General features: G+C 37.6%; 1 protein-coding gene across 1 annotated transcript in view; it reads right to left on the reverse strand.

Moving 5' to 3' along the window:
• The window catches only part of ADCY1 (adenylate cyclase 1), a 162,296-nt gene that overhangs the window by 81,923 nt on the left and 57,073 nt on the right, over positions 1-23,300 (reverse strand). The window contains exons 3-4 of the mRNA XM_082752455.1: positions 18,047-18,165; positions 6,927-7,038 (exon numbers count right to left, since the gene is read on the reverse strand). Coding sequence (XP_082608581.1) covers positions 6,927-7,038; positions 18,047-18,165 — 231 coding nt within the window. The remainder of the gene's footprint in view (positions 1-6,926; positions 7,039-18,046; positions 18,166-23,300) is intronic.

Consider the following 23,300-nt stretch of genomic DNA (forward strand, 5'->3'; position numbering starts at 1 on the left):
TGAGACAGAGAATTGAATCCGTCTTATCAGATAAAGTTTGTAGTCACATCCTAAGTGTAGTGAAGTGACATGAAAATTACCACCAGCTACATTACACTTCAGTGTGCTAATAGTGGTAATGCATTTTTGAAAATTGTTCTACCAATTAGAAAATTTCACTGAATCCAAGGGGATGAAGCACCTCTCCTACAGGCTGAGCAAGCTGGGGCTGTTCAGCCTACAGAAGAGAAGGCTCTGGGGTGACCTCATCACAGACTTTCAGTACTTAAAGGGGTCTCATAAAAGGGATGGAGAAGGACTCTTTATTCAGGTAAATAACAATAGGAAAAGGGGTAAAGGTTTCAAACTAAAAGAGATTTAGATTAGAGGTTAAAAGGAAATTCTTCACTCAGAGGGTGGTGAGGCACTGGAACAGGTTACCCAGAGAGGTTGTGGATGCCCCATCCCTCGAGGTGTTTGAGACCAGGTTGGATGAGGCCCTGGGCAACCTGATTTAGTGGGTGACATCCCTGCCTATGGCACGGGGGTTGGAACTAGCTGATCCTTGAGGTCTCCTCCAACTCAGGCCATTCTATGATTCTATGAATTCTTTCAATTACTGCATGCATATTTTAATATTTCTTTCAACTACATTTGATCTGTGGGTTTAAAATTTCATATAATCATTCTGATAAACTTTTAATGGAATAATGCCTGAAAATATACAGTAACTTTGCCAACCTGTAGGTAAAAGTGACAAGTACTCACACATCAATTTGTCTCAGCATAAAATGGACAAACAGAGAAAAAAAAAATGAGAATGAGCTAACTTAACTGCAGCACTACATCACGTTTGATTTGGCAGCATAATGGGGAAATATTCAGAGCAATAAGAGTGAGTATAGGCTTAACAAGAAGAGCTTCTACAGAGTGATAGAAACAGTAGGAAAAAAAACAAATCTGGTTTCAGTATTGGAAGCACTGTAGCAAGTGGTTGTTAGGTTCTGATTGAGGAAAACTGGCCATCTCCAGATAAGCATATTTAAGCTTGTAGTTTAATAATGTATTTGTGAAGTCATGATACTTTATCTGCCATCACAGGAGCCATATTAATATATATGTAAAACATGTAGAACTATTCAGGATAACAATAAAAAGACATTTTGCTTCAAGTACTTTCTCTCATTTTAAGGGCAACTATATATGTTGACCTGCAATAACCTACATCTCTTGTCTGACCTCATACATGAACTTCCATTCTTACCATAAAGCCCCTCCCTATTTTGAATGGAAACTAATTTAACAATACTTATATTGTTTCAGTCTTTGAGAGTGAGAACCCATTTAACAGTCATGTAGGTTAATTCGCATAATTGGAAATTAAAAAGGATCTTAACAAGAATATTTTACACAATCATCATGACAGATATGCATGCTTGTCTCCTACTTAGCTTTCATTAAGAATCCTGTAAAATGTTGTTTTCTAATCAACATCCAAGGAGAAACAAGTCTACAACAAATGTATTACAAAAAAGTTGAAAAACTAAGCTCTAAATTTCAGGAAACTGATAATTTTTCTGATTTCTTCTACCACAACAGAGAGGATTAAAAAAGCTGTCACTTTTGTGCACCAACCAAAACATGAAATTCAGTCATGTTCTAAATAAAAAATCATGGAAAATATTCAATACCTAATCACTGGAAATGTCCATTTCCCTTGGCCTGCAAGAATTACTGAAAAATGATTGCATGAAAAGAACTAGCAAGTTAGTGTATTCACCTGGCTATAAGGAAAGTAGTTTCCAGAGAGAAATTTCAAGGAGATAAAAAGTAAGTTTTGAGATGAGCAAAGCTGACTGCTGTGAGGATAGTGCTGCTGGCCTCCAGCACAGGAGACACAGCCCTTCTAGTCACAAAAGACTCCATATATAGGAGTGTGTTTACGCAGGGTACATTAGACAAGTAAAGTGTGCACCTGGGTTATCAACCAAACTGCCCTTTTAATAATGAAATTAACTTGGCATTTCTGGATTGCAACTAGGCATCACATTTGGATGACACCTGTTGAACTCCAGAAATACCTTTCTCTATGCCGGCTGCAGGAGTTTCAGTTCAAACGCCCACACTGCAGGCATCTGGAACTGATCAGAAAAATCCATCATGGTCCAATGCAAAGAAGCAAATCTCAGATTTGCGGAATATGAGCTCAGGAAGAAAATGATAATTCATAACAAGCATACAAATCATGACAAGAGATATGACATAGAAATGACATAGGAAGCACAGTACTCTCTAGCCTAAAAAGTACTATGAAGGAGGTCAGAAAAGGTACCTCTTCTGTAGTACATACCCATTTGTATGGTCCTACTAAGTGTGTGATGTTAGCTTCCTCGATGAAAAATTGTCCCACAGACAATTTTCAGCTTAACTTCAACACAACTTTAACAACTTCAGCTTAACACCATACACATCATTAATCCCAGTTCCTATATAGTCAAAGGCATATTCATTAACACAACTTCAGTCTAGGGACGCTTTCTTAGGTCTCTCAAGGAGACCTCTCCAAATGAGCAGTATGATTCAAGCTTACAAGCACTATCTGCCTCAGTGGGCTTCTGTCTCTGCATTGACTCTCAAGGGAACTTTGGGAGACAAATCTCTTTAAACTTATCCTTTGCAAATATCCCCCCCTAGTGCACACTTACCAATTTCCACAAACAAGATCACATCCTGTATGTTCATGCTTTCCAACACTAACTTTCCCATCTAAACCAGCCCACAAAATTTTACATATTTTTATTTGTTTAAAATATAACATAGTTATATAAACTAAAAACATTCTATAGATTCAGTAGAATCAACTTTTTAAAGTTACTTAGAATCAACTTTTTAAAGTGATTGTTTCCAGGACTACCTGGCTCTACAGCACAGGGAAGGACTGACAGTTCTTGACACAGTTCCAAAAAAAAACCAAAACCAAAAACAAAAAACAACACAATCTGATCAAGAAAAGTAATTTACTGGCCCTTTGCTTAAGGCTCAGCAGCAAGATCCTTAGAAGCAAAGAAGGTAATCAGGAAAATATAGTAAATTAAAATGGAAAGAAATAGATTTAGCCTACAAATACTGGCAAAGTCTGATGGCATACATAACTGCAAAAGCAAAGAACAAGGAAAACTTCAGTGCCTCCATCTGACTAACAGATGAGATGCCGTAAATGGTAAGAACAAATAAATCTTTCATTCAGAATACTGATATCCTGAAAGAGACTAAATTTCATCTATCCTTATCTCTTTGTAAAAGGAAATTCTTAGAAGTCTGAGGTGCAGAAAGACAGAAGTTGAAAGGGAAATTATTGAAGATTCTCCATCCTTTACTGGACACAGGGGGGAACATGACTATTGATGAGAAGGAAAAAGCTGAGGTTCTTAATGCCTACTTTTTCAGACCACTTATCCTCAGGGTACTCAGCCTCTCAACCTGGAAGTCTGAGACAAGGAGCAGAAGAAACCCCTCACAATTCATGTGGAAACAGTTAGAGACCTGCTACTTTACCTGAACTGTGTGATTGCTGAGCCACTTTCCATCATCTCTCAGTGGTCATGGTCAAACAGAGAGGTCACGTGACCGAAGAATTGCTAAAGCGATGCCCATCTATAAGAATGGTCATAAGGAGGATCTGGGGAGCTACAGGCCTCTCAGCTTGGCCTCGGTGCCAGGAAACCTGATGGAAAAGGACATCTTGAATGCACAGCATGTGCAGGACAACAAGGGGATCAGGCCCAGCCAGCAAGGGTTCATGAAAGGCAAGTCCTGCCTGACCAACCTCATCTCCTTCTATGACCAGTTAACCCATCTGGTGGTGACCAGTTGATGTAGTCTGCTTAGACTTTAGTAAGGCCTTTGATGTGGTCTCCCATAGTATTCTCCTGGAGAAGATGGCAAGCCCATGGCTTGGACCGGTACACTCTTAGCTGGGTTAAAAACTGGCTGGATGACCAGGCCCAGAGAGTGGTGGTGAATGGAGTGAAATCCAGCTCGCAACTGATCACCAGTAGTGTTCTCCAGGGGCTGGTGTTGGGGCCCATCCTCTTTCATATCTTTATTGATGATTTGGGTGAGGGAATTGAGAGTGCACCCTCAGTAAGCTTGCAGATAACACCAAGTTGGGGGGAAGTGTTGATCTGCTGGAGGGTAGGAAGGCCCTGCAGAGGGACCTGGACAGGTTGGATCAATGGGTAGAGGCCAGTGGGATGAGGTTCAACATGGCTAAGTCCTGGGTCCTGTACTTTGGCCACAACAACCCCATGCAATACTACAGGCTTGGGGTAGAGTGGCTGGAAAGCTGTGCAGAGGAAAAGAAACTGGATGTGTTGGCTAACACTTGCCTGAATGTGTGCCAGCAGCGTGCCCAGGTGGCTAAAAAGGCCAATGGCATCCTGGCTTGCATCAGGAATAGCATAGCCAGCAGGACAAGGGAAGTGATCGTCCTCTTTTACTCTGCTCTGGTGAGGCCACACCGCGAGTACTGTGTTCAGTTTTGGGCCCCTCACCACAAGAAAGACAATGAGTCCCTGGAACATGTCCAGAGAAGGGCTATGAAGCAGAAAAAGGGCCTGGAACACAAGTCCTATGAGGAGTGCCTGAGGGAACTGGGGTTGCTTCATCTGGAGAAGAGAAGGAGGAGGATCAGGGGAGACCTTATTGCTCTCTTCAACTACCTGAAAACAAATATGCTTCTTTATCACACAGGATGCTAAAGAAATCCTTCCTCTTTACTAATAAGATGACTTATGGTTAAAATAATTAGAATATAGCTGAAATGTGTCTTGTCTCTTGTATCACAAGGTACAAGAGATACAAGCTGTGAGCATGACAACAGTCTTGCAGGGCCATGTGTAACTCTAAGTGGAGAGCCCCTTCTGGAGCAGATTCCAGGCTGGAGCTGCAGCCCGTAGAGAGGAGCCCACACAGGAGCAGATGACCTGGAAGGAGCTGCTGCCCATGTGGGAACCAAGCTGGACCACTTTGCTCCTGACGGATGGACCCCCTAATCACAACCCGATGCAGCACAGTATGAACTAGAAGGACAAGTAAATAACAATTCTTCCCCACATAGCTGAAAGAAGATAAATTTATTTTCAAATTTGGAAAGAGAATGTATGCAGGCTGAACAGAAAAGTCATTTTTTTTTTAGCTCCTCTGCTGTCTCTGATCAGCTTCTTCCCCACAAAACAACTGACCTCACACCATGATCCAGTATCTGCTTGTTATCCTTGCTTCAGGTGTCACTAACACCTCCAGTTGTCTGTACCTGGCCAGAACTAAAGGAACAAGAATGGTATGGTAGCCATTTCCCTTGCTTCAGTGCCATAACACATCACAGGCATGGGCGTTTGTATGTGCACGTTTGTTATATCACAACTGATGTGTTATTACACTGCCTTGTGTTTTACGGCTAGGATGACTCTACACATGACAGCACTGTAAATTTTTAAAGAACTTATTAGACGTCTTGTTGCCATATAGAGGATAAATTCAGTAATGAAATGAAAGTAGGGAGAGCAGCTATTTAAACAGCTATTTAAGACATTTAAGCTCCTGACAATGGTCAGCTACATGGAAGTCCCTTTTATTTCAAATCTATATGTATCTGAAGTACTCTAGGCAGGAAACCTGTGCTCCCCATGAGGCATTGCCAAATGAGTACGTTACAAATTCACACACCTCCTCTCCCCCCCAATAAAAATCCACATTCATTGCTTTTCTACTCAGCATCTAAGTTAATCTCCTGTTAATCTTCTGTTTTTCTTGTAAAAAGGACACATTTTCCTTGAAAAAAAAAATATTAGTTCCTTTCTGTTCTGACTTGAACAGAGTGCAAATCAGGACATAGCACTTGATCAAAAGATACCCCGCTTAACTATGGGAGAGAATAGGTCTTCCTCAACTCCAGCATCTTATGAAGCAGAAAGCATCTTTCTCCTTGGTGTACCTGAGAGCCTTTTATCAAGACAGAGCCACAGATTGTCCATAGACTTCATATCTCTTATGTAGAAGACTATATTAAGAAAAGGTGAGTTTGGACTTAGATGCTACTTATGTTGGGGACCTGAATAAATATGTTCTTCTAGGCTGCTGCATACAGTGGAGAAGCATCACTTATGTAGAGGTGATACTTCTCAACAACGAAGGCTCTGAGGACAAGGTTAACAAACAAGAGAGATTTGATGAAGTTTTGCTTTGTTCATGGAGAAAACACATTTTTAGCATATTGTTAAGTGTAATTTGAAACCAGCTGTGTGAACTTTTTCAGGAATGTTCATGCCTCTCATTTCTTGTCAAATGCTTGTAGTACTATTAGACTGCTAGGAAGTACAGGCAAGGAACATTTCTCTCAAATTCTTTTTCCTTGGGGAGTCTGCATAAAGTTAAGTGCAATGACCATATCATACGTATAGGTAATGTTATAAATCTCATTATGCCTACAACAACCTCTGAAAAGCTACCATCATTTCTGTCATGAGTGTTGTCTGTGAATTTGATTCTCTAGCTTCTTGTCATCACAGAAAGTAGTTTTATATTGTACCTCAAAAAAATCATATTTTCCATTAATCTTTTTTTTTTTTTTTTTTTTTTTCCATGCAGGATAGACATTTAAATACTGAAATATCCTTCTTGTTTAGTGTAAACATGACCAATGAAGAACACCAATGGCTTCCAAAGAAACACAAAAAATATATTTAAATAAAGCAATTTTAACTCCTTTCCTAAACAGTTAGTATAGGCTATTTTCTCTCTAGGATATTAATTTTAAAATATAAGCTTTAGAAACTTGTAACACACCGGGCTAAACCCATCTATTACAGATTTCTAACATATTTAACTAATGTATCATTATTCAGAAAGGAATTTCAAGTACATTGAAAGAAGAATGTTGTACTTACTGTAGCTAACTCATCAAATTTGCCAAAGAGTTCATTCAGCAGCTTCACCAGCTCTTGGGCAGTACACTGTGACGCCAAACTAGTGAACCCCACAATGTCTGCAAACAAAATGCTGTAAAAAAGGAAGAAGACACAGAGATATCAGTACAGAAGATATCCTCACATTCTCATTTTCCTCTTTTATAGCATGATACGGAACCAACACACAGACTCAAGCAAACCATGAAATGCTATCAAAAATGCTACTTAGAATAAAGCCAGAAACGATCTGAAGTAGAGAACTAGACACAGGTTGGTAGTGATAATTGTGTGTGAACAGCTAACAGAGCAACCATTACACTCTTGGCAAGCACAACTACATCAAAAGCTCAACTTTTTAATCACTGAGCACTGACAGTACATTCATGAATCATTTTTCAGTTAAGAGGAAGGTTGTTTTACATACAACTACCTTAATAAGTCAGTATGGGTTTCTTGATAGACTTTTAAACATTTAAAAGATTATTTATTAATCCTTCTCAATCAATATTTGATTTAAGACACTGGTAATTCTGCACAAAAGTGAAGTCCAATAAAAGAACCCACAATATGTAAAGAACATACTATATGCAAGCTAAGATAAAATACGGAATTATTGTTTGCTAAGACACATCGTCATAGTTTAGTTATGGTTGTGAACTAATTAATACTGCAGTTAACTACATACATACATTTCGCAGGTAATGGAATAGGTTCAGTAATATGGTTACTGTTAAACATTTTTGGCATAAGATTTTCAAAATATGCAACTTTTTTTTTTTTTTTTTTTTTTTTTTGTGTGTGTGTGTATATCACTGCTTTAATATAATATTATTTAAAAATACAAAATATAATTCCTGTCTGGACAAGGCACGGTGGAGGCAAGACCGTGAGTAAATGCTCTGCCCTTTTTTAGAGCAAATTCTGCCATGAAATATTACAACCATAGCAACTGCTGCATTTTTTTTTTTTAATGTAAGCAGAAATACACATGATCTACCCTCATTTTTCAGCAGAGGTAATAGGAAACAGACAGTGGTTGAGCAGGGCTTTTACAGAGACAAAGTGCTCTGTAAAACTGTAACTGTGAGCCTACTGGCTCACAGTTGGTCTGTTGCCACTCAGAAGTGGCAGTACTGGGAAGAGTGAACCCCTGACAATCACATGGAGCCCTGATATTTTAAAACTGGAATTCAAACTTATTAGTTGGCTTGTTTTATTTTAGCTAGCATGCTGACCATTATCTCTTCCACTTCTTCACCAGTTTGTATCCATCCATTGCCTCTTCCCTTACTACTTGGACTACAAGTGTTTTGGGGCAGTACCAACACTTCCTCTTCATTGTAAAATGCCTAAAAAATGGAACAGGGTATCTTGGGCTGAAACATGGGGTTTTGACTTTAGAAGTAAATACCTATGTGATGTATTTTATTTTATTATTTATTTTTATTCCTGTTATATCCTGCTCAAGTATTTAGAACACAAAGAACATGGAAGGTATTTATTGAGGGGTGGAAAGATCCGACACAGGGAGCGAGAACAGAAAAAAAATAGTAATGCTTTTTATGGTCATGGAACACATAAGGGTACTACAGAGATAAATGACAAGATATACCGTGCCAGAGTTACAGTGATATGCCTAAAACATTTCCATAGCAAAACCATATTTTCAAATATATTTAAATTTCTATTTCTCAGCAGAAGACAAAGTAACAATGAAATTCCCTTTCCTTTGATTTGGATATATTATTCACACGAAAATAATGTGAGTCTTAAATGGAGGCCATACCTAACATTGACATACTAAGAAAAGACAAATCAACTACAGGAGTGACATCATTGTTAAGGCACGTTAATTATTCCTGTAGATGCTCTCATTCAAGAGTAAAGCAGTCTTGATTCACTGTAACTTAATTGTTAATCATCATGGAATTTCACATCCTTAGTGAGGATTAAAATAGAGTGACCTATGTCTACCTTATTTATGCATATAAGAATCCATACAATGTTATGCTAATACAAAGAGATGCTCCATAGTGATTGCCAAACAATTGGTTTGTTTGTTTGTTTGTTTTTAAAAAGTGTTAACATATATAGAACCAAGAAACGAGAAGCTACATGTTAGCTATCACTTCTCTTAACAACCATTCAGGGATATGACTCTCCCTGCCTTAATTCCACAGAAAACTTAACAATGGCATTAGGACACTCTGGTGAAAAATCAGCAAAACAATCTCAATTAAACTGTGACTATTAAAGAAAGAAGAGAAAATGAAAGTGGAAAGAAAGTGAAAACAACAGATAAAAGTTACTTCTTATTGTCCAATGAGGTGGCCTGCACGTGAGTCAACTGCAGTTCTCCTTTACAAGTGGTGTAACTTCAATGGTTAGTAAAGCTAAATAGTTATTATAGTGCTAAGTCTGGTGTTGCCTCATTACCCAGGGGCTAAGCAATACTCTTATTCTTCCATCCCACATCCGAGAGAATGGACTCTGAGGAGCTATCATTCTCTTTTGCTTGTGGACTATACCAAAACCTCTGCAATCCCATATTCCAGGTGTTTATTATTTGTCCTGTAGTTTTCTGTCATACCAAGTTTTTACCACTAAATTCAAAGGATCAGGAAGATTGGCTATTCCAGTAAAATCTTAAATTGTTTTGGATTTTAGACAGATGAGTTATTACTATCATAAATTCTACTTAAATCTTATAGGGGAAATAATTTTTGAGCAGTGCTTTCTCAAACTTTTTCCCTGCTCTTGATTTTAATGTCTGTGTGATGCTGATGTGTTGAAGGAGCAGTGCTGTTCCAGGTGGGAGGTTTGCTTAATCCTAACACTGCTTGTTTACAAAAGATCTGAGGAGCAGATACATATACTACTAAAGTGCAAGACAGAAGCAGTAGGAGAGAAGTTTAAAATATTTTCTTCTGATGTTTTTAGTTGAGATGCAAGGCATACTTTTATTACTGGTTGTCTATCTCAAAGTAACAGCTGTGGCTACCCTTTCAATGACTTAAAACCCTCATAATTCCATTAATACCTTCTGCTCTTAACTACCACTTGATGGTACAGCTGGAATTGGGTGAGTATTTCCTTTGTTCTTGATGCATTTGTAGTTTTGACTGTAGATTTTTTGTGGCTGTTTCCTGAAACTTTCCACCCATCTTGACTGTATTTTGTAAAATGAGCCTAAAATTACTTTTTTTTTTTTTTTTTTTTTCTTCCTATAATATCTTAGTTTTAACATTTTTTTAATGTATTGATAGATAGAGCCTGAATACTCGCCAATGAAAGCACTGGCTATCTTTGTAACATTTGATAGGAAAATTAGCTTTTTTTTTTTTCTAACAGGAAGATACCAGATTTTTCACTAATATTTTTTATAGATAAATGATTTCTTTCAGTTACCAACTTTGCAAACAAAGTTCTTGAAGAGTTTGTCTCATTTCCCACCACTATACATGTAGATCCTATGATTCGCCTCTTTCCTTCTGATCTTAAAATATTTCCTTCTTTCTTAATGAAACTCACCTTTCTGAAAAGATATATTCCCTCTCCAATTACTATGTACAGTAGTTGAATCTACATTGACTTATGAACAGTTTCTAGTAGACACACAGACAACGCTATAATCCCTAATACCCACATAAATTTACCATAAAAATACAAATCCTATGCAATACCACAACAAAGCCTAGATGATAGATACCTGTATCTTTTTGTGTAACTTGTGGAAAAGATTTGTAATCACTGAAAAATAATGTTATGTTTTGCTTTGCTTTATTTTGTTTTGTTTAACTGCTATTTTTTTACTAGAAGATTTTAGGTTTTTAATAGCTATTTTTTTTAGTCCAAATTTTTAGTTGAGGTATCCTAAGGACTCTTTAAAAAAGTTTCCTGGTGAATCTGATTTGATAAACAACTCTCCCTTCCCCCAGAACTATTAATTTCTAACTGCTTCTTATATAGAAAACCTGAATAAAAGCAAGGCAACACTGCTGTAAGCAACTTCAGGAATTAAAGAATCACTATGAACAGTCAGTCATTTCTCATCTCTCTATCACATACAAGGAGCTGAGCTTGTTCACAGCATTGTCTCATGCTCTGTGACATATCTGGAGCATCTCTGTGTTGATAAGCACTGAGTAATTCCACTAGAACCTTCTGTGTTCCTGCTTTCTCTCATCTGCTCCCCTGAGCTCCATGAGCATGTGTAGCCAGCATAGTGACACGGCAGCCCTACCGCAGCACTCTGAGAAGATGCTACACCTTGCTAAAATGGAACGCTGAAAGCCTGTAGCTTGGTGTAAGAGATTTAAGCCACTTTCCCATTGAGAATGTTGATGGAACAATACTTTTCTGTGTCTCCTTATGGTATGTGCCAAAAAAGAAATCCTGCCAAGTTCCAGATTTAAGAGCTTGTAGGTAGTAAATGTTCACTGATAACAGTGCTCTTTAATGTGCCTTTTATGCTTGAACAGTCCTGCTGGCTTCACCAGAGCCACTTGTATGAACTCAGCAAAAGAGGGAGAAGTGATATGGTTTGGGTTTTTTTGATGGTTAGTTTTTATTTTCTGCGTGTGTTTTTTATTTAATTAGAGTACAGCTTAAAGTAAGAGTGATATTTTAATGGCACATGCTGCATCAAAAAGGCATCTGTAGGATTTTTTTTCCTATTTTTTTTTTTCTGAAAATCAATCATAAGTGAAGATTATTAGAAAATTTTATCTGTAACTCACTGCAATGATTAAGAAACAAGTGATCTCAAAAAAAAAAAAAGCACAACAACACAAAGGATTATTAAAGCTAAAAAAAAGAAGGGGGAAGGGGATTTGTTTTTATGTAAAAAAGTTCACTGTGAAGCCTTACAAGCTGTATATACATATATAATATATATATATTATATATATACATATATTATGTATATATAATATACATAATATATGTATATAATATATATATTATATATATGTGTGCGTGTATATATATATATACACACTTATTTATATATATATATATATATAAACCCTGTCTATAGTCTTCATGATCACAGCTTTTTAGCATTGGAATGGGTAATTCAAATTTAAAAAAAAATAAATCTGTGTTTTGATGCTTTCTAGAATACAGCACAGATCAGAAATATTTGCATGTAAGTAGCTGCAGACTGTCTCTGGCCTCAAACTGGGTCACAACCACATCTAAATAGATTCAAGAAATAATTTTATTGGTAGCTTTGAAACAGTGCATTGCCTGAAATTATTCTCTTGTTACACTGAGCCAGTTCTATTTCTTACTTGTAAAACTTAGGTTAAATTGCTGTACCAAAGGCCCAAGAAATCAGTAACAGATCAATATTCACTTTGTTTCCTTCTTTTAAAAGAAAATATAAACCCTACCTTGCTTAACCTGATTTTAAGGAAGAAATGTATCTTTTATGTTCCAAACCACACTCCTGAGTATCACAGAAGAGCAGGTATATTGGGGAATCTTCACATGTAAGCTGACATATGGTCCTCACATCCTTCATGGTGACCTTGGCTTGGGTTACCCCTGTAAGATAGTTCTTGTGCTATGCTGAAATGTCTCTTTAACTGCATATGAACTACTTTTTGTTTGTTTGTTTGTTTTTGTTTTTTCTTATGAGAATCAGAAGTTATTTTGATTGTGATTATTTTCCACCCTAAGGCTTGAATCTAATGTTCTCATGTGGTTCACACTATAATTCTGAAAGTGTATTTATGTGTCGTTTTACATTATATATATATATATATATATTTTTTTTTCCATTTAAAGAATATGCATTAATTTCCTACTGTATAACAATTCTGTCCAAAAACATTACAAGGTAACAAATGCCTCACTTCTTTCTCTTTGGCTGACAGAAAAACATCACGTCTTCAAGACTGTTGAATAATGTTCAGGTATTCCACACAAAATGTAGAAGCAGAGATGTATGTACAGTGAAGAATGTGTAGGGAAAGGACTGATTTTCACCAGATTATGACAGTTCTTTGTTACCTCTTCTTTGGGAGGGTTCCATAGATATATAGTTTCTGATTTAAGCACTACCCTTTAAAAAGTGAACATGGGGGATTACCTTATCTGGGAAATATTTCTTGTTCCTTACTGCACACACACAAACACATTGATATGAATAAAAACTTTTTCTTGTAACACTGTCTTGCTTCCAGATGTAAATTTGGGCCTACTGATCTTTCTCTTTTGACATGAAACTGCTGCTGAACAGAGAGCTTCCATGCTCTTCCAAAGTTAATGGATTGTGAGAGAAGGAAAAAAAAAAAAAAAAGTATTTTCTGTATGTTGTACTTAATTTACAAGAAAAACATGATAAAACTACCACATACGAGAAACTAAATGTCAGGAAGAGAAAATATACAAGTGAAAGTGATCAGCAGTTCATTTAAACAAAATTCTAATATTGGAACAATTCTTTTAAAAATGAAAAATCTGGAAGAAAAATAAACAATTACACTGTAAGAAAATAAGTATCTCAAGTGGACAAATGACATTTTAGATAGTGGGCCATCAGTATTTCTTTCTGCAAAGCTCAAGCAGTAAGCATGTACATAGTGCAAACAAGGATCTGCTTGTATTAGAAATAAATTATGAAAGTTTAAGCACTGGAACTGGAGGAACATGGAGGGTTCAAGGTTTCACCCTCTTCACTTCTGGCACTTTCAGTAACAAGACATTCCTCAGGTTATGAGTTGATACATATCTTCCCCAGCAGGTATTTTTCATTATCTAAATGTGAGTGATTCAGAGAAGAAAAGAAATTTTCCCACAAACTACTGCTGTTCCTATGGCCCTTCCAAGTTCTTTTGATGACACTGTCATCCATACATACATGTAGAGCCATACATTTAGTGCTTTTTTATGGGCTGTGTTCACTGATTACCTTAGAACCATCTCAAATGGAAATATAAAGTAAGTAAGGCTCCCTCTCTACATAGAAATCTTGAACTGATGTTAAAGGATTTTAATGCTTCTACTGCAGAAAGAAAAATAAAACATTAGATGAATCCTCATTATTTTTTTTTCAGGTACATAGTTTTTGTTGGTCATGGCTCCTTTCTCCTCTTCTTCTTCCTCTTCCTCTTTTTCCTTTTCCTTTTTTCCTTCTCCTTCTCTTTCTCCTCCTTCTCCCCCTTCTCCTCCTCCTCCTCATCCTTCTCTTCCTTCTCCTTTTTAATAGGTGGAGAGTGGAAAAATCATGCAGTTTACTCATTTCATGCCTATATCCTTCAGTCTATCCATTCTGGAAGATGACGCTCTGACAGCCTCAGATATTTGCCAGGAAAAAAAAAAAAGGGGTTGCAATAAAGAAGCATAAATATACGGCATATTTTATCTTTTCCACTGCCTAGCCTTGGGGTTTGAAATTCCAGGAATTTAGAAATATAGAATGCCTGGTATGAAAAGGGCAAGTTATGAGAATACAGGTATGGTGCCCAGTACAGGACTGAAGTGCCACTACTAAGAAAAGTTGCTTCCATCTCCTTAAAAAGGTAAGGTCCACATCTTATTATTGGCACTGACACCCAGTTGCGCTTCCTGAAGGGTAGGACTGTCCTATACGCTGCTGTCAGAGTGAAATGTGCAGAGAGTTCCCCTTCCTTGTTTAAATCTGCAGAGTCACACAGCTCTGAGGGTGAAACTGGTGTTATAAATGACGATACAACTCACTCTGAATTTAGTAATATCTATAAAAGAATATTTATAAAAAGTATAAAAGGCAAGTAAACAGCGCTGGGTGTGCGGGGAGTCTACACTCCACCAACATGCACACACGAACATCAAACATTCTACATATACAGAACATTGCTTTTACATACTAAACCCGAGTCTGCCTATACAATCAGAAAAGGTAACAAACAATCCTTTAAGTTCCATGACTTAACAGTCTCCATTTTCCATTCCTTTTGAACAGTATGTCTTGCTTTAAGTTGTCAAGCAACTCAGCCTTCAGGCCTTATGTATCCCGTTCTTCCCAGATCGAAGAAAAGCATATCCATCTCCTTTTCAAGGCCAATAGAGCCTGGGTCAAAAGGCACGTCCAGGTCAACAGGGGGCGTAACAGCAAAAGCCTTCGATGGCTGTAGCAGCAGAGGGGCCATGGCATAGCAGTCGGATCAGTAAAGGAGCCTGCAGCTCCCTCGCTGTCTGGCAAACCACCCCACGTCTCTTTAAGGCCTCAGAGATTGCTCACCAGGTGCAACCTTGTCGTTTTTAGTTGCAGAGTCCCACATCTTGACCTCAGTTTGGTCCCATATTTCAGGATCATAAACTGCCTGATTGTTAATAAGGAGAATAATCTGTAAGGTTACCAGGACAGTCTTTGTTTCCAAGGACGTATGATTCCCCATAATGCGCAGCTGCTTGCCAGCGAGGGGCAGCTGTGTGCACGGGTCCACTCCTCTCAGCTTGAGCTTCTTTCCAGCTCCGGTGTGCCTATTTCCAGTGACTTTCTGTACGAGCTTCTTTGAGCAGTTTGCTGAGTTTGGCCGAACCTATCTCCATGAGGCAGTGTGCCTGTTCCCGTCGTGTTCTCCGTTCTGCTAGCCTGTTCCTTTTCATTCTTTCTTTCTGCTTCTGTACTTATGACATAACGTCACCACATCGTGTTGCCTTTTTTTTTTTTTTTTTTTTTTTTTTTAATCTTGAGGGCAGGCTCCTCTCTTATACCCTTCTCCCCACAGAAGTCCTTTTCAAAAACAACTTTTCATTGGTCAAACAACTTTGCAAATAACAGCAACGGCAAACACCCAGAAATTTCCATGCCTTAATGGCTGGAGAACAAGAAACCTGAGACTGGATGGAGTCTCTTGAATCACCCTTCTTTGTTCCCTCTAAACTCTTTTACATTCCTGATGGCCTCATCGTTAAGAGTCTGATGTTATCATCAACCATGGGGCTTTCCAACCCCCATGGCCACATTCCCACATCTCCCCCTTCTTTATTAATATCAACCATTTTCTCGACACGAATCACCACTCCGTATATAACAATGGTATATTGGGACCTGCTAGCAACAGCTTGCTAAGTATTTACTAGGGCAGTATTCCCCCTCTTATCTTTTTCTGAATGCGATAGTTGCATTAAGAGCATGAGTTATATAGTTTCTTACTGTATACTTGATGAGATTTCCTGTTTTCAGGTCTCTTCCCCAAGGATCTTTCACATTAAAATGAGACCATATCACTTTTTCTCCATTTACCTCAAAAATAACTTTCTAATGCCAGAGAATGAATTCACCTCCCCAGAGGATGTATTCAAGTTCAAAGTCTTTGATGAACTCTACATAGAAGCAATATGTGAGCCACAACATCCTTACAGGTTATATGAAATACCGTGTCATGCAGAAAAGGATAACTCCTGAGTTTATGTTTTTAAAAAGACTTTAGCACAACAGAGAACTCAGAAGTATTATATCAGTTCAGTTGCAAAATAATGGAGTTCAAAAAGACTATCCACACTGTAGTCAAAGTAAAGACCTATTATGCATGTAAATTATAAATGTACTAACCAGGACAATATTGGCTTGCATTAAGCCTGAATATAAATGCAACAAACGGTAGGATGAATATATTTTGTAACACTGTGATGGCATAACCAGACACAATTTTTTATAGGTATATGAACAATCTGATCACCAAAGAGACAAACAAAGACAGTAGGAGGCACCTGAGCAACAAAAACTTAGCAGAGAGCAGACAAGATTAGCACAAGTGACTGCAAATAGGCAGGCCACTGCAAACCAAAGAAAAAAGATTGGCAAGAAATAGAAAAAGAGACAAACAGTGTTGGTGGGGTGACAGTAGTATGAAAGCATGAGTCATAAGCAAGGAAAAATAGATGAAAAGACAGCTCACTTTCTGGTCTTGAATTCACAAGCCTGACAACCTTGACTTTGGCAACTGAGAACTACTGAAGCCCATAACCAACTATGCCAACTGTGCAGCATCATCTCTGGGGTATTGTACACTTACAGCTAACTTTAAGTTGGTGGTTAAAGACCAAGTTTTTTTGTATGTAGTGATGATGATTAACATAATGTAAGATTTAATCACTGGAAATAAATGTGTTTTTAATGAATAAATTCAATAATGCTTCATTTACAGTTTACCAATCCGACCTGATTTGTGAGTCTTCTACATAATCCCTTTACAGTAATCTTTGATTCTCTGACATAGATAATTTTAATTGCAGCATCTTAGTCACTAAAAGTGGTCTTTGCAAATATTACAGTCAGCTCAATGGCAGATGGGCTAAACCCCAAGAAGAGGAAACTGCTTCTGAATAGGTGAGATGGAGTTTACTCCTTTGCCACATGAGCAGACAGTGAAAATCTTAAGACAGTTCTATGATATCTTCTATTGGAGATGCACCTTGCTTAGAGCTAGGATGGTACCTCTTTGAAACTGTTTTTAGTGTGGAAGCACTTGGAGAAAATGTAACTAGAGGAATTATCATAAAACAACACCATTCAGACAAATCCTTTAGGGAATTTGTTTCGAGTGGCAAAGAGAATAGAAAATGAGAATGCACTTTGACAACAACCAGCATGAATGAGGCCGCTTACACGGTAGTCTGTTACTGAACAAGAACAAGAAGTCAAATTGGGCCTCAGTCAATAACATCTTCTGAAGATGAATGCTTGTGTAATGGGGACAAACATGTATTTTCTTGAGTTTACCTCACACTTTCCATGGTGTTACTCAGAAAAACTATAGTACTAAAAGTAGTCCTTCCTTACTATCAGGAAAATAAATGCAAATGTGTTATTGTTACCATGCAAATTAAATAATTCTATTCACTCAAAATGAAAGATGGTACAAAAAGAATGACTACTCACTTGAAAAGTTTCCTGCCTCCCAGCATTACTATTGAAAGCCATTTATTAAGTGATCATTTACTCCTGAGACTACTATGTCTTCCTAGCAGCCACCATTCTCCCATAAATGACAGATCTTTACTATACTGATTGTTTATTATGTTCCAAGACCTGATCACAACTGCATGTATATTTACTAAACATTCTCTGCTTTAAATTATTTAATGTACGATATCAATCCTACCTAACATTGTCATGCCTTTGAATGTAAATCTTGTGGAAAATCCTTTCAGGAGGCTTCAAGAAATCTTCCTTCATTTCCATTGCAACATTCCTGGGCAAAAGACTCATCAAGAGACGTTCCTGAAAAAAATGTAAACAACATCAGTTTTGCGCTATAGTATGTTGTCTATTATTAAACTGTTTTAAACTAGGAAACTAGACAACTTATTCCTACTTGAGTTTGCTTCCTGAGAACCTTCTCTAAATAAATAGTATAAACCATTTTTTTTTCAGACTTCTGCAGACTGTGCATTCTTTTTAAATATTCTGCACAAAATAAATAAATCAGTTGACAAACAAGCTACACAGAAATGGAAGAGACAGCAAAAACTGATAATTTTCCAAAATTTTCATTAATATCACAATGTTAATAGTAGCAACTTTCTTTATCTCTAGTAGCTTTTATCTATCTGAGAAAGAATTTACAGGATCATTTGTATGTCCTACTTCTGAATCTAATAAAAATGTTATACTACAAGGACTATGACAGCTGGTTATTAAGCAGAGAGAATGGATGACAGAACTATCCACACAGTATGAATCAGCATAACCATAATAAAGACGCAGTTTTAATGGCATCTTATCGAGTCTGGCAATGTCTGTTCCAGCCATCATGTTAACAGAACACATTGGTGCAAACCCCTATTAAAACACAACTCTGCTTGCTATATCCACATAGATATTTTAGCATGTGCCACTGACCTGCATAGAAAGGACCTCTAATATTTTGGATCTCATCAGTGTTGACTATAAATGCCTATGTAGTTATTCCAAATATTCTGGCCTGTATTCAGGGACCTGTAGAACCTGCAGCAGGTGTTCTTAGGTGTTGTATTTAGATATCTGTTGAATTTTTCTTTTCACACAGAAAACACAATTCAAAATGCAATAGACCTGTTTTTGTTTGTTTGATTTTGTTTTGTTTTGTTTTGTTTTGTTTTTCCAGTGAGTAGTTACAAGTCTATGCATCAGGCCTGATAGTTTCAGTTCTGGAAACATACTGAAGGAATTCACATAACTGTATATGTAACAGGAGCCACAGGAATGGCAACTGTGAGATATCACATCACATAAGTGCAGAACTTGTTTGAACTGCATCATCCTGTTATTTGAATCACATGAAGTAAGGAGCAATAATCAACACTCAGAAGAGGGTATCTGCATGGGCAAATATGCTGTATTGCTCACATGCACACATTTACCAGACAGAAACTCCAAATAACACACAAAGGGTTTTTAATTTTACAGTTTCATCTGAAATATGACGAATTGGTTATTTATGTCACTAGGAGATAAGATAAACTTCGCAGAACTGCTAGAGTTCTTATTTTAGACTAATGATCCTTCCTGTATTTGTGGCAGTGCATATGGACTTGAGGCTAGAGATCATTAATTAAGCCTATTTCCTATTGTTTTCACTTATATACCATGAATATTGCAGAATATGGTGAAATTAAATATTTGTGAATTTCAAGTTAACCAAATAGCCTTAGCAATAGATCTTGGTAAGAAATGGTAAATTACTACAATTTCAATGTTATTTTAATATAGCAGCCTCAAACTCAACAAGCAAGGAAAGACTCAGCCATGGCTGAGCTATCCTTTCAGGCCAAGAAAGGAATCAGCAGTGTGGCTCTAAAGAATAGTCACTGCAGAACAGATGGGAAAAGATAAGAAACAAACTCACATTGGAAAGTATCAGAGCACTGAATACAAATGAAAGACAGCATCTAACTTTATTTAAAAAATAAAATAAAAAAAAAAAAGCCTCTTTTATTTTGGGCAATATCTCATCTGTCAAGCAAAGTGGTATTGTCTTCCAGGTCATCATAAGGGATGATTACATCTCAGAGGTTTGGAAATGTAAAATTGACTTTGTGAATACCGAATACTGCTGAAGGCTGGGGAAATGGTTCTCATCTGGATCTCTATTCAGTAGATCCTACCATCATTGACTGATTTTTCATTTGCTCCCATATGGCTGATCTGATTGAAAAAATGATCTGAACATCAGACCAAAAGGAAAACTAGATGTGCATGGCTGCATAGTGAATTGAATGGAACAAGTGACAGTACTGAAGCAAGGCCAGTTACACTTGTAGTGACATTCATGCCTGGGTGGCTGTCACCTCTGCCGGAGATGGGTGGTGACAGAAAAAAAAAAAAAAAAAAGCAAGAGTCAGACAGGGATCACTAATCAATTAGCAACAACATTGACTAGAATAAACCAACACTCATGTGGCAGAACTTCTTTTTAGTAACAACTGAAGTTGTATTGGGGAAGCCTCAACATGTGGCATATTACAAAATACAGGGGCTAGTAGAGAGAAAAATGTCTCCACATTTTCATCTTTCTCACTGATCTACGATACAGTTTAAGCTTTTAGCAGCTAGTTTCTAATCAGAAAATTAAATCTTAACACTGTGAACAACATCTGCTGTCTTAGGAATTTGTACTCTCTCTTCCTGCTATAAATCTTCACTCAGCATTAATATGATCTAAGGTGAAATCACATGATTAAAAAAAAAATAATCTTTTATGAGATTGTAATTGTCTGAAAATGATTTTGCATTCCCTGCAGAAATCCCACTAAGAAAAGAAACTAACTGATTAGGACCTACATCCCCTTCATTCACAGTGTTTTTCATTACAATTTTATTTTAAACTGTCAGATGTAGCCTGGGATTTGTAATGCCAAACTGGTCTGCCTCTGTCAATTGTCCTATTCCTATTAATGAGGATTTCTGCACCACTAATGAAGACTTAGTTCAACTTGAATAGAACACAACTTTAAAAATATCCAGATTTCATTCTTCCACAGCAATGAAGAATTGTTGAAAATAAGAAGGAATAAATCCATTCCTTTGACTTCAAGTCAAGTCAAAATGTACATACTAAGCCAATCAGGAATTGCTCAGTGACACCTTGGCACAATTCAACAAGTAAAGAATATCCTGAGTTAGAAGACACCCACAAAGATCATTGAGTCCCACTCATGGCTACACACAGGACCACACAAAAATCAAACTATACATCTGAGAGCATTGTCAAATGCTTCTTGAACTCTGGTTGGTGCTGTGACCAGTTCCCTGGGCAGCTTGTTCCAGTGCCCAATGACCATCTTGATGAAGAACCTTTTTCTAATATCCAATCTGAACCTCTCCTGATTCAGTTTCACACTGTTCCCCTATTGCTGGTCATGAGAGAGAAGAGATCAGCACCTTTAGTCTCTTCTTCTCTAATCAGAACAAATCAAGTGACCTCCTTACTCAAGTGATTAATCAAATCAAGTGATCCACTCCTTAAATGCCTTCCCCTCTAGACACTTCACCGTCTTAGCAGCCCTCCTTTGGACACTCTGTAATAGTTTTATATCCTTCTTATATGGTGGCATACAGAACTGTGCTTGAGGTGAAGCTGCACCAGTGCAGAGCAGAGTGGGGCAATCACTCCCCTCAGTCAGCTAGCAATGGTGTGCTTGATACAATCCAGGATACAGTTGGCCTTTTTGACTGCCAGGGAACACTGTTGAGTCATATACAATTTTCCATCAACCAGAACCCCCAGATCCCTTTCCATGGGGCTCTTCTCTAGCCTCTTCTCTTTGAGCTGGTACATAAATCCAGGATTGCCTCATGTCAGATACAGAATCCTACACTTGCTCTTGTTGAACTTCATATGATAGGTGAGCACCCAGCCCTCTAATTGCTAGGCCTCTCTACCATCAGGGCATTCAACAGCTCTTCCTAATTTAATGTCATCTGCAAACTTACATTCAAGTCCTGCATCCAAACCACTTATTAAAACATTAAGGAGAAATGGCCCTAAAGTGGGGACTTGCAAAATGCCACAAGTGATGGGCTGACCACCTGATGCAACCCCATTTACTACAACTGTTTGTGTCCAACTCGTCAGCCAATTGTTCACCCATCATATTATGTTTTTAACTAGTAGTATGCTGAATATTTTGTCCAGACAGATACTGTAAGAAACTGTGAGAAACAATATCAAGAGCCTTGCTGAAATCCCCTCCCAAAAATCTTATCAACTGGCTTTCCTTGGTCAAGTAGGTAAGTAACCTTATTATAAAAGCAAATTAAGTTTATTAAACAAGACCTTCCCATCATGAACCCATGTCGGCTGTGACCAATGACTATGTTGTCCTTCAGGTGTTTTTTAGTAACTCCCAGAATAATCTTCTCCATAATTTTATCAGGCTCTGAAGTGAGATTGAAGTGCCTATAATTATTAAGGTCTTCCTTCTTGCCCTTCTCGGAAATTGGAACAATATTTGCCAGTTTCCAGTCAACTGGGACCTCTCCAGGTACCCAAGCCTGTTGAAAATTAATTGAGAGAGGTCTTGCATCAGCCAGCTTTTTGAGCATCCTGGGATGAATCCTATCAGGCCCCACAGACATACACGCATCTAGCTGGAGCGGCAAATCCCACACAAGTTTGGAGTTGTTTAAAAGCCCTTTATAAAGGAGAGAAGGAGAGAGGGACGGAGGGAGGGAGGGAAAGAGGAAAGGAGGGCAGGCTTTCTTAATGTCGTTTTGAAAATTTCATCTGTACTTATAATCATTTTATTCAGCTTCCCAAACAATACTATCCAGCCTAATACCACATTCCTTTCCTATTGCACAAAATTATTTATTTTGACATCTGTATGGGAAATGACTGATAGATTTTTCAAAACTCTTTAGGAAGCTGTAAATCATTTACAAACCCATTCTCCCTTCATCAGAAAAAGAGGCTTCAGTACAGTAAAATATCTTAATGTTTACAGCCAGCATCTTCTCCTCTCTTCCCCATTGTCTGCTGTGTAGTTGGGTGGCCCATGAACTAGATGTACTTGCTGGGCTTTTCCATGCTGAATTATTTTTATTGTAGATTATCACACAAGATAAATAGAAAACAAAATGGAAATCTTCCTTAAAGTCAGTTTAAATTACTTCATCGAAGGAAACAGTAGTCTCCATTGTTTCTGAGATACAGGAGAAAAGCAACCAGAGGAAGTGGAGCATTGTCTCAAAGCTGTGGCTTCTTGTGTTTCCTTGGTTTGTTGAACCTCATTGCTTGCAAGAGCCCTGTTCACTCATGTTACTGTATATGCATGTCTAGTAGAATTCATTCTGAGAACTAAGTTACAGTCTGGACCTGCTGAGGGGCCATGAAGAAAATTTTTGCTCATTATGTCTTGCAACCCCATGAGAAT

Source organism: Aythya marila (assembly GCF_965140915.1).
Source record: "Aythya marila genome assembly, chromosome: 2".
Classification (NCBI taxonomy): Eukaryota; Metazoa; Chordata; class Aves; order Anseriformes; family Anatidae; genus Aythya; species Aythya marila.